Raw genomic sequence first — 14545 nt, forward strand, 5'->3', positions numbered from 1 at the left:
GTTGTAAAAGAGGCCCCAATTTCCTCTGCTATTCTAGAGAGCAATTCCTGTGCAAGGCACAGTGACAACTTGGCACATCAGGTTTCTGATCCCACCATAATGTAATGGATGCTGGATACTGAATCAGAATCTTCTAAAACATGAAGGGTATGAAAAATGAAAACTTTGGGCAACCACAATGAGCTCCAGCTAATGATACAGGATAGCTTCCCAAGAAAAGGTTGTAAGAACCAAGTGGCCCTCTTAGACTGATTGAATCCTGAGTGAAATAAATTAAAACCAGTACCAGATGCCCAAGTTTGACATTAACTGGAAAATCCCAGAAACATCAGGCAGTGCTATAGCCCACTGAACTGCAGCTGCTAATGGACTGCTTTCTCAAGGCACAGCAAAGGTGGCTTCCACACCACACTCTCTCTTTCAGACCAAGGTGTATCTGTACCTGCAGTAGATCAACCTGATTTTTGAAAGACCTTGGCTGCCATATCATGAAATGACTTTCACAAATACATATTTTGCCAATCTGAATATTTTAAGGCAAGAGTGGAAGCTCCTTAACCAGAGAGTAGTTACCCCCAAAAAAGTGCTTTGATAAACAGAAAGTATTTTAGCAACCAACTCTGAGCGCTGCTTTACAGGATTTGTTACTTTACTCCCTCACTAAGGCAGGAAATCAGGGAACTGGGAACTGAGTTCACAGGGTAGGATGCTCCTCATGGGCCCTTTCTTCCTAAAGCAAGCTTGACTCAAGATCACCAAAGTGATGCTTGTCTTGAGTGTTTGCTATGCAGTGTGTATGAAGGATACACCACTGAGACACAACCTACCTGTGAAGTTAGAAGCCAAATTTCAAACAACTTAAAAGTTTTTGGATATTTAAGACTTATTCCAGCACAGGGAGCACACAACAAGGCTGTGAGAACAAGGGCTAGGAAACCATCACCATCCTTATCCATTCGCTTCAAACAGCAGCATTTAAGTGAAGGAGGAAAGTCAGCACACTGAAACCTTAATGCTTCAATAAGACCTAGAAATCAGCTGCAGCTCCTAGCAAGTTTGCAGGATATGCACAACGAAGAGCCCTGAAGGATGCTGAGCCTTACCTGGTGTACACAGGACTTGGCATTCAGAAAGAAGAGCTCCACTGTGGTTTTGTCCTTGAGAAAGGAAATGCTTTCAATGTAGAACCTGGAAATCAAGAAATAAACAACCCACAGTTATTTTCTTGAATAGGTTTCATCTTCCTCTCAAATCACCTTATTTCCTTCACGTTTTGTTCTCTAGCAGTGAAATGTCACAGAGGAACTATGAGCTACTACACTTCATTTCCTGCCTATTAGGAGGGGACAAGCAGAAAATCACGAGCCAACAGCACACTGGGAACAACAAACTCCTTGTAGTAGATGTCTGATGACTTCTCAGCTCATTTAAAAACCCTGTTGAACATTAAAGGAGCAAAGGCCATCCCTCCCATTCAGGCAAAGCCACAGGAGTGGAAAAGGGAACTCCTAAACAGCGTGTTGCAGGTTGGTAAGCTGGCCTGGCACTGTGCTGGAGCAAAGGGGCTGGCAACAGCCCCAGCATTGTCTTTCTTCCAGGTGGAGGGAGCAGTCATGGGCTGAGAGCCATGGACTTTGCTCCAAGCAAACAGAGACCAGCAAAAAAACGTGCTTTGGGAAGGAAAGTTTTGGGGTTGGCTCCAACCCATTGGACACATTCTTCCTATTGGCAATGGGAGACCCAAACCCAGGGATTTACACAGGAGAGTTGTGACCAGCTCAGTTTTACAGGCACCACTCTGCACAGTGCTCACTGACCTCCTTCCCAGCTCAGCCCTGGCTTCCTCTTCCATGGGCACATCACAGGGGCACACACCAAGAAAAGTAATCCCATTATTGGTTACTCTGGCCCAGTCAAGATTAGCAGATGTGTCCTAGTTTGTTAGAGCTACCCTAAACATCTTGTCTGCCACCAAAGCTCTGCAAAATGGAACACAACCTGCCACTGCTTCTCTGACTCACTGGGGGCATCAAACCACAGAGCACTGAGATGTGTTAAGTGGTACACAGAGACCATCTACAGCTTGAGGAGCATGGAACTGTCAAATGAGTTTAAAGAGAGGGAAATTTGTGTGAGTGTGGTCCTGACAATCATGCTTTAGCTGAACCTGTGTGCTCCTTAAAGAGCATGGATGCATTGGGTCCACTCTTTCCCACCTAAGACTAGACAGAAGGTACACTTAATGTTCCAGCCAAGCAAAGACTTGGGCCACCACCATCGCTGCCTGAGCAGTGCACACCACACCAGGGTTTCTCTTGCTTTTGATAGCAGCAGGGTTGGATGGCCAGCACAAGGCATGGAGCATGCTATGTTTATCAGAACCAGGCCAGCCCTGTGGTGCTCCTAAGGCTCCTCACAGCTTCAGACTCCAGCCTCTCATCTTTTGGTGTAGATAATTTGCAAGACACTGGAAGATATCCACAGCAGGAGTGGGAGGAAGAAGCAAAGCCAGCACCTGCTGCACTAGTTTGGAATGCATGCAGTATTTATGCTGTGACTTGAGACAAACAATACATTAACTAGCAATTGGTTTTAATATTTTGCATTCCTCTAGCATGTTACATCAGATTAATTTAAAGCAGAACCCAGAACACATCTGCAGGATAATGAGGCAATTTACCCATTTCACAGGCATGCAACCTATCCAAGGGTCAGACCCAAGCCCAGCAGCCTACCCCAGACATTTGAAAGGGTATTTTACATTTCCATGAGTCACCTTTCATCAAGCACTGTAGGAGCCACAGGTATTTCCACCCTCTCTTGATCACACCTGATATAATTTATTTTCCAACACTGCTGCTGAACTTCACTTTAAATACACTTGAGTGTTTCTCTCCAGAAATGCAGAGCAGAAGGCAGGAGCTTCACTCTTCTTTCTTTGCCAACCTGCTGCCAGACAGGACCTGACCTTCCTCAGTCTGCTAAAGCCCTCCTCCCTCCACTGCACCAAAAAGGTAATTTTCCTGAACTAGTGACCTCATTTGCACTTGCTAAGAGTCAGACATGGCTGACATCCTCAGAAGCAGGTTAGTAGTCCTGGCTCTGAAGGCAGGTAGCTCCCAGTCACTGCTGGTACAAAGCAGGAGACTGGAGGATCTGGGGATTTAAGAAGACAGCATTGGTGAAGAGATGTCTCCTGCCCCAGCCAGGTCTCTGTGCTCTATTTCTTGCTTGGTACAAGCTGCATGCTGTTATCACCACAGTACAGATGGGGAACACTGGACCACATAGATAAGGATGCTCAGGGGATGACAGGCATGTTTGGGAACACCACAAGATGTATGTTCTGCTTTTATTTCCAATGCTGTCAGCATCCTTGAAACTTGAATGGCACTTTTATAGGTCACCAGCTGCATGGAAAACTTATGTGACTGGATTGAGTTTATGCCAGATGAAGAGAAATAATTAAAATCTGAAAGGATTATCATGTGTTTCATTACTGAACAGCAAAAGCTCAGAGCTGAGGAGTTATGAGAAAAAAGAAGGGTCAGAACCAGGTGTCTGGGGATCCCCTCTGTGTTCACTAGCACTACTGGAAACTGTTCACTGCTAAAAGTCACTGAGAGCTGAGGCTGTTGCACATTTGCCTCTGGCTCTGGGAGCAGCAGCTGTAATGGGTTGGGGCAAACCCCCTCCCCACCACGTGCAGAAATAACGACTCAGACAAACTGATTGCAAAAGTAGTGGAGAGTTTAAACAGAGAACAGTGAGTGTGCACAAAAGGAAACATAGTGACAAGAAAGACCCCAAACCCCACCTGAGGGTGCATCCAAAACCCCAGGGCTCCTCCTTCCCCACCTACTATTAGGCTGGTCTCAGCTGGCCAGATCTGAGACTGCCCTTCCCACAGTGGCGTTGGGCACAATCAGGCCCATGGCCAGGAGATCTCTCCCCCAGTTACCAAGTCTTGGAGAGGGAAGGAAAGAGGAAGTGCCAGACCCCACAGCAAAATTTATAGTGGTGCAAGGGATTATGGTAGAAATACCTAATTTCCTGTGTCCACCCACTGGGATGGACTTCTGGACACAGGAAACACCCCTGTAGCAGAGGGCACCCAGCCTAAACTACGACAGCAGCTCAGCGCCCTGCCTCATTATACCTGCATCTCAAAGCAGTGACATTGAAGCAACGTTTGCTCTATTTATGGTTGAGCCTCTCTCAAACATGAAGACATGAGCCACCAGGAGGGCTTACCCAGCCCAGGGGACATCCTGTCCCTGCAGCAGCGTCTACCACTCTCACATCATGCTCAGCTGGAGATGGTTCAGCCCAGGGGGATGAGAGCCCAAAGCTGGTGCTTGCTGCCCATCCCCTCTATGCCACCTGCCCTACACCCAACCACACTTTTCCACACAAGCCATGGGCACATACAGCTGCAGCTGGGGCTTTCAGCTGCTTTCATGAGAGTTTAATTAAGCAATAAGCGATGACAAGGCAAGTGTGTTCACACAAGATAAGTGTCTGGGGCTTATGCCATGGAGCAAAGGCCTAGAGTCACTTACTTATCCAAAAAGTTATGACAAACTAGAGAGCTGCAGGTTTTGAAGTGGCTCTTCTGCTGGAGTATCTATTTTCTGCAGATCAGACAGTTTCTATATTGCTCATTATTCCCAGGTCCTTCCGCTCTGCTTCTCACTTGCTGCCCAGCCCCATGGCTCCTAATTGCTTGGTTTGGATCTCTCAACCTCAGAGCAGTTAGGCTTCAAATTAGCTTCTAAAAGTTGATCTTTCCAAGCCCACTCCTCACACGTTACCTCTTGCCCAAGTCTTTGCACAGTCTGTCCTTAGAGGATCATCTTGCAACAGGGAGTGCCAAAATGAACATCACAAGCCAACAGCATTAATCCCAACCAAAGAAATGCTCATATCATGAGATGCCTTTCACGGCTTTCTGGGGCAGTCATAGACTTTAGCCTCTCAGATCTTCCTCAAACAGTGAGTATACTGAAGAGCCTTTTAAAATGGATTTTCTTCCTGTGGAAGTGGGGAAGGGATGAGAAGCTCTGTACTCCATCACATGGAAGTACCTATCCAGCAAAAACAAAGTGCTGCTTGTTTGAGCTGTTCCCTCAATGACCAAGGTGCAGAGGACGTGGTAAAGCAACAGTGCCAACTGACCCAGGTACACAAGTGGCTCTGCCTTGGAAGCCCTTCAAATAATTAAGCACAGAAGGCATAAATTTGCCACGATATGAAAAGCAAATGAGGTCAGACTGCTCTCATTTTCCTCACAGACCGTAAAGAAAACAGAAACTCCAACAATATTAAGAGTATGATGCTTGGTCCTCTCTGCCAGCACAGTTCTGCCTCTTAGGACATGGGTTTTTTTCAGACTCTGAACCAGCAGAACTTTGCCAGCAAAAGCCCTAAAGTAATGCAATTACATTGGCCAAAATCATCATTTTTGCCAGGGATTTTGTTCTCTCTAGGGGACTGTCTTCAGTATGCAAGCAAAGAAGCCATCAGCAATCCCTTTTAAGTACAGACAACCCTTCAGTAAACACAAGAAAGAAAAATTAAGTACAACTGCTTAAAGAAACTGTATTAAAACTCAGCACTATTACAGATAGGTAAAGCAAAGAAAACACTTAAAATACAGGGGTTTAAGGGAAAAAAAAACCAACCCAAACCCAACCCCCCAACCAAACCAAAACCCCCAACCCCAAACTAAAATACAGGGGTTTAAGAGAACAAAAAACAACCCAACCCCAAACCCCCAACCAAACCAAAACCCCCAACCCCAAACTAAAATACAGGGGTTTAAGGAAAAAAAAGCAACCCAACCCCAAACCCCCAACCAAACCAAAACCCCCAACCCCAAACCCCCAACCAACCAAAACCCCCAACCCCAACCTCCAAACCAAACCAAAACCCCCAACCCCAAATCCCCAACCAAACCAAAAACCCCAACCCCAAACCCAAATCCCCAACCCCAACCTAAATAAAGCAAACCAAACCCCAATCAAAAAAACCACCCCACAAACCCTAACCAAAAAACAAACACAAACCCCAGCCAAACAAAAACAAAAACCCAAACCCCAACCAACAAAACCCCAAATCCCTAACAAAAACCCCCACACCCAACCCTCAACCACAAACCTATTTTCAATGTCCTAGTAACAAGAGAACCCAGCAGACGCCCAACTACTTTGTGTTGTAGTTAAATAGCAGAACAAGCAAGCATCACACCTCCAGGACCTAAGCCCTCTCTAAAAATGTCACTTTGACATTTATTTTCTTGATCAGATCTGTGGCCAGTTCTTTTCAGCACCTCCCCAGCAATAAACAAAGCCAAGCGGTAATTTGCTCTTTGTGGAAGTCATTACTCACCTAACGGCGAAGTACAAAGTTGCTGGGCCTGGTTTCTTGGGCAAGTCATGGTCCAGAACTCTGTGATCCAGCTGCAGCCAGACACTCTGACCTCTGTGGAAACAGGTTGGTGGAGGGGCTTAAAAACTGGGACAAGAACTTACAGAAACTGGGCTCATTGCGGTGCTTGTGTTTACTCCCAGTGTGAAATTCAGCTCTGGGGCAGGCAAACATCTCAGCAAATTATTTCTTTTCTTGCCCCCCCCCCCTTCAGGTTTTGATGCCATTCAGGCTGGGGAGGGACTTCTTAGGATACCAGGTAGTAATAGGACTATGGGGAATGGAATGAAGCTGGAGGTGAGGAGATTCAGAGTGGACGTGAGGAGGAAGTTCTTCACCATGAGGGTGGTGAAATCCTGGAATGGGTTGTCCAGGGAGGTGTTTAAGACCAGGCTGGATGAGGCTCTGGCCAGCCTGATCTAGTGTGTGGTGTACCTGCCCATGGCAGGGGGGTTGGAACTAGATGATCCTTGTGGTCCCTTCCAACCCTGACTGATTCTCTGATTTCTGGATGGCAGAAAAGCCTCTCTACAGTTGTGTTTTCACCTGCACACAAAAGTCACACCGTGGCACCCAGAAAACCCAGGTACTATTGAATTACCCTCTGACTCCTGGTGTCTGGCAGGAGGATCTGATTCCTGATCGAAGTGGGAAGGAAGACACAAAGAAAATAAAAGTCCTCCAAACCACTATAACCTTCTTGAGGACTGTAGGGACAAGGGGGAGTGCAGAAGCCTGTGGCTGCCCAAAAAGGTGTGGCATGGGTGCCCTCCAGAGGCCACACATTCTCTTCTGAGCACCTAGCCCAGTCCTGTACACCCAAAGCAGCCTCTGGAGTCCCAGTGGTCACAGCCAACAGCTTTCAGGTATTCCCCTGGCAGCACTTTAAAGCTCAGTGAAGGAGCATCAACAACCGAAAACCTCCAGAGGAATTTCATGGCACCTCTTCTGGGGGAAGAAATAAGCCAAGCACAAACTATCCTCAAGGGCTTTACAGAAGAGCTGGAAGAAGGTATTTTTCAACACTTGAAAGGACAAGGATGTGGCAAATATGTTCTGGAGAGAGCCCAAAACGAGAGTGGCTGCCTTAAGCAGCTCTGCTCCAGCTCTGTTGGGGAACTGAAGGCAAATCTTCTAGAGATGCTGGCCCTGGGAAGCAGAGTCCTCCCTCTGAGTTTCAATCCTGTGCCCATCAGATTGCATTTCACTGAGGTGCTGAGAGAGGAGTCTAAACACCAGCTGAGATGTCAATTAAGGAGTTCCAGGTTAATGTCACAGAAATGGATCTCCCACAACACTCCAGAGCCTGGCTGTAGCACCTCGCCCTGACCAGTGGCAGCTGCTGGAAGAGGGTGGCAGGGGATGGGCAGCATCACATCAGCACTGAGGACAAACTCCATCCAACACTGGGGAGTGAGGGCTGTGTATTTGGATCATGTTCTGGTTTTGCAGCTCTTTTTGGTAGTTTGCAGAGTATCTTGGATACCTAAAGGTGATAAGAAAGCTAGAGGAAAGTTGTTATGGGGAGGACTAACATCAAATATGAGGTTATTAGGTTATTTCTTGTAGCCCTCACTACAAGAAGGACATTGAGGTGTTGAACCAGGTCCAGAGAAGGGGCACAAAGCTGGTGAAGGGTCTGGAGGGCATGTCTTATGAGGAGTGGCTGAGGGAACTGGGGTTGTTTATGGAGAAAAGGAGGCTCAGGGAAGACCTCTCTACAAACCTTCTCTCCTTTCTGCCTGGAAAATATTTTCCAAATATATTCTGGTTTGTGCCTTCCCCTTTCCTCAGCCAAGCAGCACAAGGAGAAGGGGAGAGAGAAGGGGAGAGAGAAGGGGAGAGAGAAGGGGAGAGAGAAGGGGAGAGAGAAGGGGAGAGAGAAGGGGAGAGAGAAGGGGAGAGAGAAGGGGAGAGAGAAGGGGAGAGAGAAGGGGAGAGAGAAGGGGAGAGAGAAGGGGAGAGAGAAGGGGAGAGAGAAGGGGAGAGAGAAGGGGAGAGAGAAGGGGAGAGAGAAGGGGAGAGAGAAGGGGAGAGAGAAGGGGAGAGAGAAGGGGAGAGAGAAGGGGAGAGAGAAGGGGAGAGAGAAGGGGAGAGAGAAGGGGAGAGAGAAGGGGAGAGAGAAGGGGAGAGAGAAGGGGAGAGAGAAGGGGAGAGAGAAGGGGAGAGAGAAGGGGAGAGAGAAGGGGAGAGAGAAGGGGAGAGAGAAGGGGAGAGAGAAGGGGAGAGAGAAGGGGAGAGAGAAGGGGAGAGAGAAGGGGAGAGAGAAGGGGAGAGAGAAGGGGAGAGAGAAGGGGAGAGAGAAGGGGAGAGAGAAGGGGAGAGAGAAGGGGAGAGAGAAGGGGAGAGAGAAGGGGAGAGAGAAGGGGAGAGAGAAGGGGAGAGAGAAGGGGAGAGAGAAGGGGAGAGAGAAGGGAGAGAGAAGGGGAGAGAGAAGGGGAGAGAGAAGGGGAGAGAGAAGGGGAGAGAGAAGGGGAGAGAGAAGGGGAGAGAGAAGGGGAGAGAGAAGGGGAGAGAGAAGGGGAGAGAGAAGGGGAGAGAGAAGGGGAGAGAGAAGGGGAGAGAGAAGGGGAGAGAGAAGGGGAGAGAGAAGGGGAGAGAGAAGGGGAGAGAGAAGGGGAGAGAGAAGGGGAGAGAGAAGGGGAGAGAGAAGGGGAGAGAGAAGGGGAGAGAGAAGGGGAGAGAGAAGGGGAGAGAGAAGGGGAGAGAGAAGGGGAGAGAGAAGGATATTTCTTCATCAAAAAGTGTTTTTCCATCACACTGAGTTGCCAGTGCCAGGGAGAGGTTTCACATTGCAATAATCACACAGCTGTTGAAAATAAGGAACATACTTACGTGTCATCTATAAACGTTATCCCAAAGTATTCCTTTTCTTTCAGGTTGAAGTGTGAGGCCACCAGATCCAGTAACTCCCGAGACAAAAGTTTGGGCTATTTAGAGAATAAAAATCATTTGTTCCAGTTCAGGCCTGTCATACATAATAAAGTTTTTCACTGCAAATAGTGACATTGGTTTTCCTGCACTAGCAGCAGGAGGGATTTTTCAATTAAGAAAATACTGTGTACTAGGGGAACTTGTGCTTTGGGGTCTGTTATGGGAATAAACCTTGCCCAGAAACACAGACTTTTCTTCCCTTACAGATTACAAAACCCCCACCAACACGAGGAGTGCATTCAATGTGCTTTGTGAATTTTGGGGAAAGCAGAGGGAACTGAGGTTGTTTAGCCTGGGGAAGAGGGTGCTCAGAGGAGACCTTACTGCTCTCTACAACTACCTGAAGGGAGGTTGTAGACAGGTGAGGGTTGGTCTCTTCTCCCAGGCAACCAGCACCAGAACAAGAGAACACAGTCTCAAGATGTGCCAGGGGAAGTTTAGGCTGGATGATAGGAAGAAATGCTTTGCAGAAAGAGAGATTGGCCATTGGAATGCGCTGCCCAGGAAGGTGGTGGAGTCACCATCACTGGAGGTGTTTACAAAGAGACTGGGTGAGGCACTTAGTGCCATGGCTTAGTTGATTAGATGGTGTTGGGTGATAGGTTGGACTTGATGATCTCAAAGGTCTTTTCCAACCTGGTTAATTCTGTATTCAGAGGAAAAAAAAGGAATGCAGAAGTGATGCCAGGCATTTTGCTCACCCTGTACCAATGCTCAAAGGAAACTTTACTCCCAATCCAGGTCTGAGAAAGGGGTTGTGTGCCTGACAGCACACCTGTTCATTCTACTCATGAGTTGCTCTAGATAAGAGAGAACTTCAAGCATCGCTTCAGTGTCAGCCCCCAGCAACACAACTAAAGAACACAAGCAGAGAAATCTGGCACTGTGCTACCAGTACTCAAAAGCATCTGTACCTGAACCAGCAGCTCCAAGTTCCTGTCATCGAGGAGATGCACCTGGCAGTGCCGGCCTTCTGTCATCTGCAAAGACAGCAACACAGCCCCGTGAGGAAGAGCAGGGCCCGCAGCTTCCCTGGCTTGCCCCAGCCCACGTGCAGCTCGGCGGCCAGGGCAGCGTGTAGCGAGCATTTAATCTGCACTGACGAGGGAACCGACTCCTGACTGGAGCTGAGCGTCCTTCTCCAAGGACTTGCTCTGAGGAGCTGCCTTAGCACTCCCAGCTCACACCAAATCAGCATTAAGGGTGCTTAGCAGCGCTCAGGATCAGATAAGAGTGACATAAGTGCCGCAGGAATGTAATGCGAGGGTGAACCAGGCTGGCTAGCACCACAGCCACCAGCAGGAGCAATGGCCTCCTGCTCCACTGAGGAGCAGAGATGACCCATGCAATCCCCATCCATCCAACCATGCTTGCAGATGAGTCAGCCTAAATTTGGTCCATTGACAGAGGACCTGATCTCTGGTCTAGATGGAATCTCTACTAGTAGGTGAATGCTCTTCCTTGGATAACTCTTCACAAGCATTTGAAGTCGTTGCCTCCACAGGGTTCTTATGCAGATCCTTGCACATGTCAAGACAGGTGCTTAAACAGGATGACTAAGAACGGGATTAGCTTTGCAACCTCTAACTCTGTATCTGGACCACCTTGATTCCCACTTTGTGTCACATTTATCTCTTGCAAACGTGTCCCTTTCTTTCTTTAAGAGGACAGCAATTCAGAAATAGCTGCACATTATGCCCTCTTAATATCTGCCCTTTGAAATCCAATACATTCCCACAAAAGCTTTTACATTATTCAAAATCTGTTCTAATTCTGGCCCTCTGGCTGGCTTTGGCAAGGGCCAGCTCCACAGCTCTCTCCGGAAGAGAGCTGGTGAAGGAAACCTGGCTTTTGTGTTTATTCTCCCAGCCCCAGAGTAACTCATTTTCCTGACAGCACAAGTTTCTCACAGACTATAAATTCTGGGCTCTGAGCAGTGGCTGAGGGTGGTTTGCTTAGATAGGGGTTCCCAGAGGGATTAAACGGCAACACACAGTGGTTTCTCCTTTCACATCCCTCTGGCTCTGCAGGAATAGGGACGAGGACAGGGCTGAGCTCTACTGCCATCAGCGCCCTCTCATCACCTCCCGCCCTAGGCTGCCGCAAATCTAAACCTCAGCAAGACTTCAACGCAAACACAATGTATCCTCAATTGCAGTATAAGCAAAGAGAGACCTCCCACCTCCCCAGCCCTGCCCCCGTTCCAACGCGTGGCTGTTTGCTCAGCGAGGGCTGCCCAGACACAGCCTCCTCTGTCACCAGTCAGCCCTAAGAAGCCAAATGAACAAAGCTTTATTGTTTCAACTAATTGAGCTCATTTTGACCAAAAGCTGAGAGAGGGAGTCCCCTCCTGAGGAGCTCTGCAAAGAGGTCAGGGATGAGTGTCTGCAGGCACAGCTCTGTCTGGGAAACTGGGGCTATGGCACATGTGGCACCAGCGCTGCAATTTACAGCCCTCTACATATGTGTCATCACATGGCTCATCAGAACATTGGTGCTGCTGAAGGGACCATTTGCAGAGCGAGTCCAGCTGGAAGAAACCCCTCCCTTTTCATTTCTGCTGCTGCTGTGAATGTGCAGTTGTGGAGAAGGGCCAGATGAAGAGTGACTTCTTGTGCACACAAGGGTGCAGAGATCACCTCGCAGAGACAGCAGCCATGGCCCCCATGCAAACCATTGCCCCACCCCATGGCACTACACCCTCAGGAGACATCAGAACTGCACTAGTCCACATTCCCAGCAGGGTACCACTTCCAGCTCTTTATCTTTCAGCTTTTGGAAGCAAAGCTGTAGCGTCCTGATTCCAACTCCCAGTGTGCTCCCTGCGATTTATCTGCTCGAGCACGCTGCCTGCAGCCCTTAAGTCCATTATGATGTGCTCACGGGTCCATTTGTTCCCCAGAGCTGAAGGTCTGCCGTCACACAGCCATAAATAAGTTGCATGTTACCATCAATTAATCATGTCATCAGCACACCCTTCAAGGTGGTGAACATTTCTGGCTCTGGCATACTGTTACCAATCTGCCCCTGTTGTGAAGCGCCTGATCCAATAGTGTTTTAAAATCATTCCCCATCTGTTGCTCGGAGATAGCACAAAGGTTGCCATTATTTAATTTCTAGCTGCTTTAGCTTTCACCCAGTGAAATCACATTAATCACTTCTGACTGTTTTAATTGCCTCTGTTGTCTATCGTTAAGTAAAAAAGGTTTCCATTATAGCAAACACATCCAGAAAGCCTTGAGCTGAGAGAAAGGAAGGTTGCTGGGAAGATTAAAACATAAAAGAAATACCAGCCATAATCTGCACTTCTATTCAGCTATCCAAGGTAATTGCAAAGCTCCTTAAAAGTAATTAAACATCATGACACCCCTGAAGATAAGCAAGATAATTAGCCCCTATTTTATTAATGAGCAATCATACATGGACACGGTTTAAAATGCTGATTTACAGATAGCATTTAGGACCTGAAGTCTCCAGGAATTTTGTCTCAGAAGAAATCATACAGCTGCTTCCCAGGGCACTGGACAGCTCAGTCAAGGAGTTGCAGAAGATACAGGAGTGTTCAGTGATAAAGCACTGTGAAATGTCATTCCTGTGACAACCCTGTCAGCTCCCCAGCTCTCCGAGACCACGAGCTCCTGTCATCTCTGGGACACTGTTGCATGGCAGGACATAACAGCAATGTCCAGGGCCACGAAATGTCTGCTGATGGCTGTAGTTCAAGGAAGAGCTCTGGCCCCCGAGCCCATGCATGCACATCTGAGGGCTACATCCCTGCCAAGACGCTTTCCCCACCTGGGCTGAGAGGTACAATGTGGATACTCACTGTGTGGCGCTGGAGCCCTGTCAAGGCATACACGTCTGCTGGGGTGACTACCAGATTTGCATTTGCAGGCTCCAGCCCTTAAATTAAGTCACATCAACTAGGAAAGTCCAAACATCAACCCTTACCTTCTTCTTACAAACTCCACACTGCAGCAACCAGCACCTTGGTTTTGCAGCTGTGCTAGAGCTCACTCCAAATATCCCCACCCCATTCCTGATGGGGCAGAGAGCACTTCACTTGGCTTACTCAGTACTTACGAACACAATTAGAAACAAATCACTCCCGATTGCTATCACTGAGCAACACAAGCCCATCCTGCCTCAGGAATTTCACCCACCAGAGAGATCATCTCCAGGAGACAACTCTCTCCTCACATGGAATTGCCACCCTATGCAGGCGGGACTCCTCCGTACAAGACAGTACTCACACTTTGCAAGCCTCATTTGTACAGGGGTCAGAAACTTCAGAGGCTTTTGCAGCCCCAAGACTGCTTCACAAGCTTTGAAGTATCAGTCACTTTACACTGGTCCCATATTGTCTGAGAGCAGTTACACAGAGGTATGGCAAACCTGTGGTGCAGAGATGCCACACATTCCAGCATTGTCATGGAAGTGTAGAATCATAGAATCATTTTGGTTGGACAAGACATTCCAGATCATCTAATCCAATCACTACCCCAGTGCTGTCAAGTCACCACTAAACCAGAGCCCTAAGCACCATCTCTACAGTCTTTTAAATACCTCTAGGTGTCAATGGTCACAGGTATCTGTGGTCTGGTCCTCTTCTCTTGCCTGAAGAAAAGCAGGAGAACTTCATAAAAAGGGCTTCACCACCATAGTATCTCTGGTATCCAGACATAAAAAGGGGCTTGGCCATGGAAGAGAGCCTCCAGCTCAGCAGCCAGAGACAGTAAGCTCCTGGAGCTGAAGCAGCAAAGGACTTGTTTTTAACTCTCCCAGTGACACCAGTGTGATTTATTTGCCTGCAGCACACAGCTTGCAGGCCTATTTCCTCAGGCTCTAGGAAGGGACTTGTAACTCTTGGGGTGCTGGGTTCCTCAAGGACTCAGCACCCTGGGAGCCCCTCACAAATACATTTTCTTTCCTCTTTAATTCATGCTCCTTGCTAATTGATTTCCCATGTTGTTTGGCTGATCCATCAGGAGACGAGCACAGCTGTCTGGCTCAGAGAAGAGGTGTCATGAGCAGCCTTGAGATTTATATACACAAACACATCTCTGATTTCAGTTTATTCTCATTGATTTTCTATTGTCTGTACCAATGATCAATTTTGTTATATTTTTGCAACCTGCCCCTAAGTTGATCTTTTCAGCAGCTATTTTTAACAGCCTGCTTT

The 14545-nt window shown here is 47.9% G+C and overlaps 1 protein-coding gene across 1 annotated transcript in view; it reads right to left on the reverse strand.

The window, feature by feature from the left end:
- The window catches only part of FRMD4B (FERM domain containing 4B), a 92356-nt gene that overhangs the window by 58199 nt on the left and 19612 nt on the right, over nucleotides 1-14545 (reverse strand). The window contains exons 2-5 of the mRNA XM_054161248.1: nucleotides 10278-10343; nucleotides 9265-9359; nucleotides 6391-6483; nucleotides 1104-1188 (exon numbers count right to left, since the gene is read on the reverse strand). Of these exons, the coding sequence (XP_054017223.1) occupies nucleotides 1104-1188; nucleotides 6391-6483; nucleotides 9265-9359; nucleotides 10278-10343 (339 nt within the window). The remainder of the gene's footprint in view (nucleotides 1-1103; nucleotides 1189-6390; nucleotides 6484-9264; nucleotides 9360-10277; nucleotides 10344-14545) is intronic.

This window comes from Dryobates pubescens, chromosome 1, assembly GCF_014839835.1.
Source record: "Dryobates pubescens isolate bDryPub1 chromosome 1, bDryPub1.pri, whole genome shotgun sequence".
NCBI lineage: Eukaryota > Metazoa > Chordata > Aves > Piciformes > Picidae > Dryobates > Dryobates pubescens.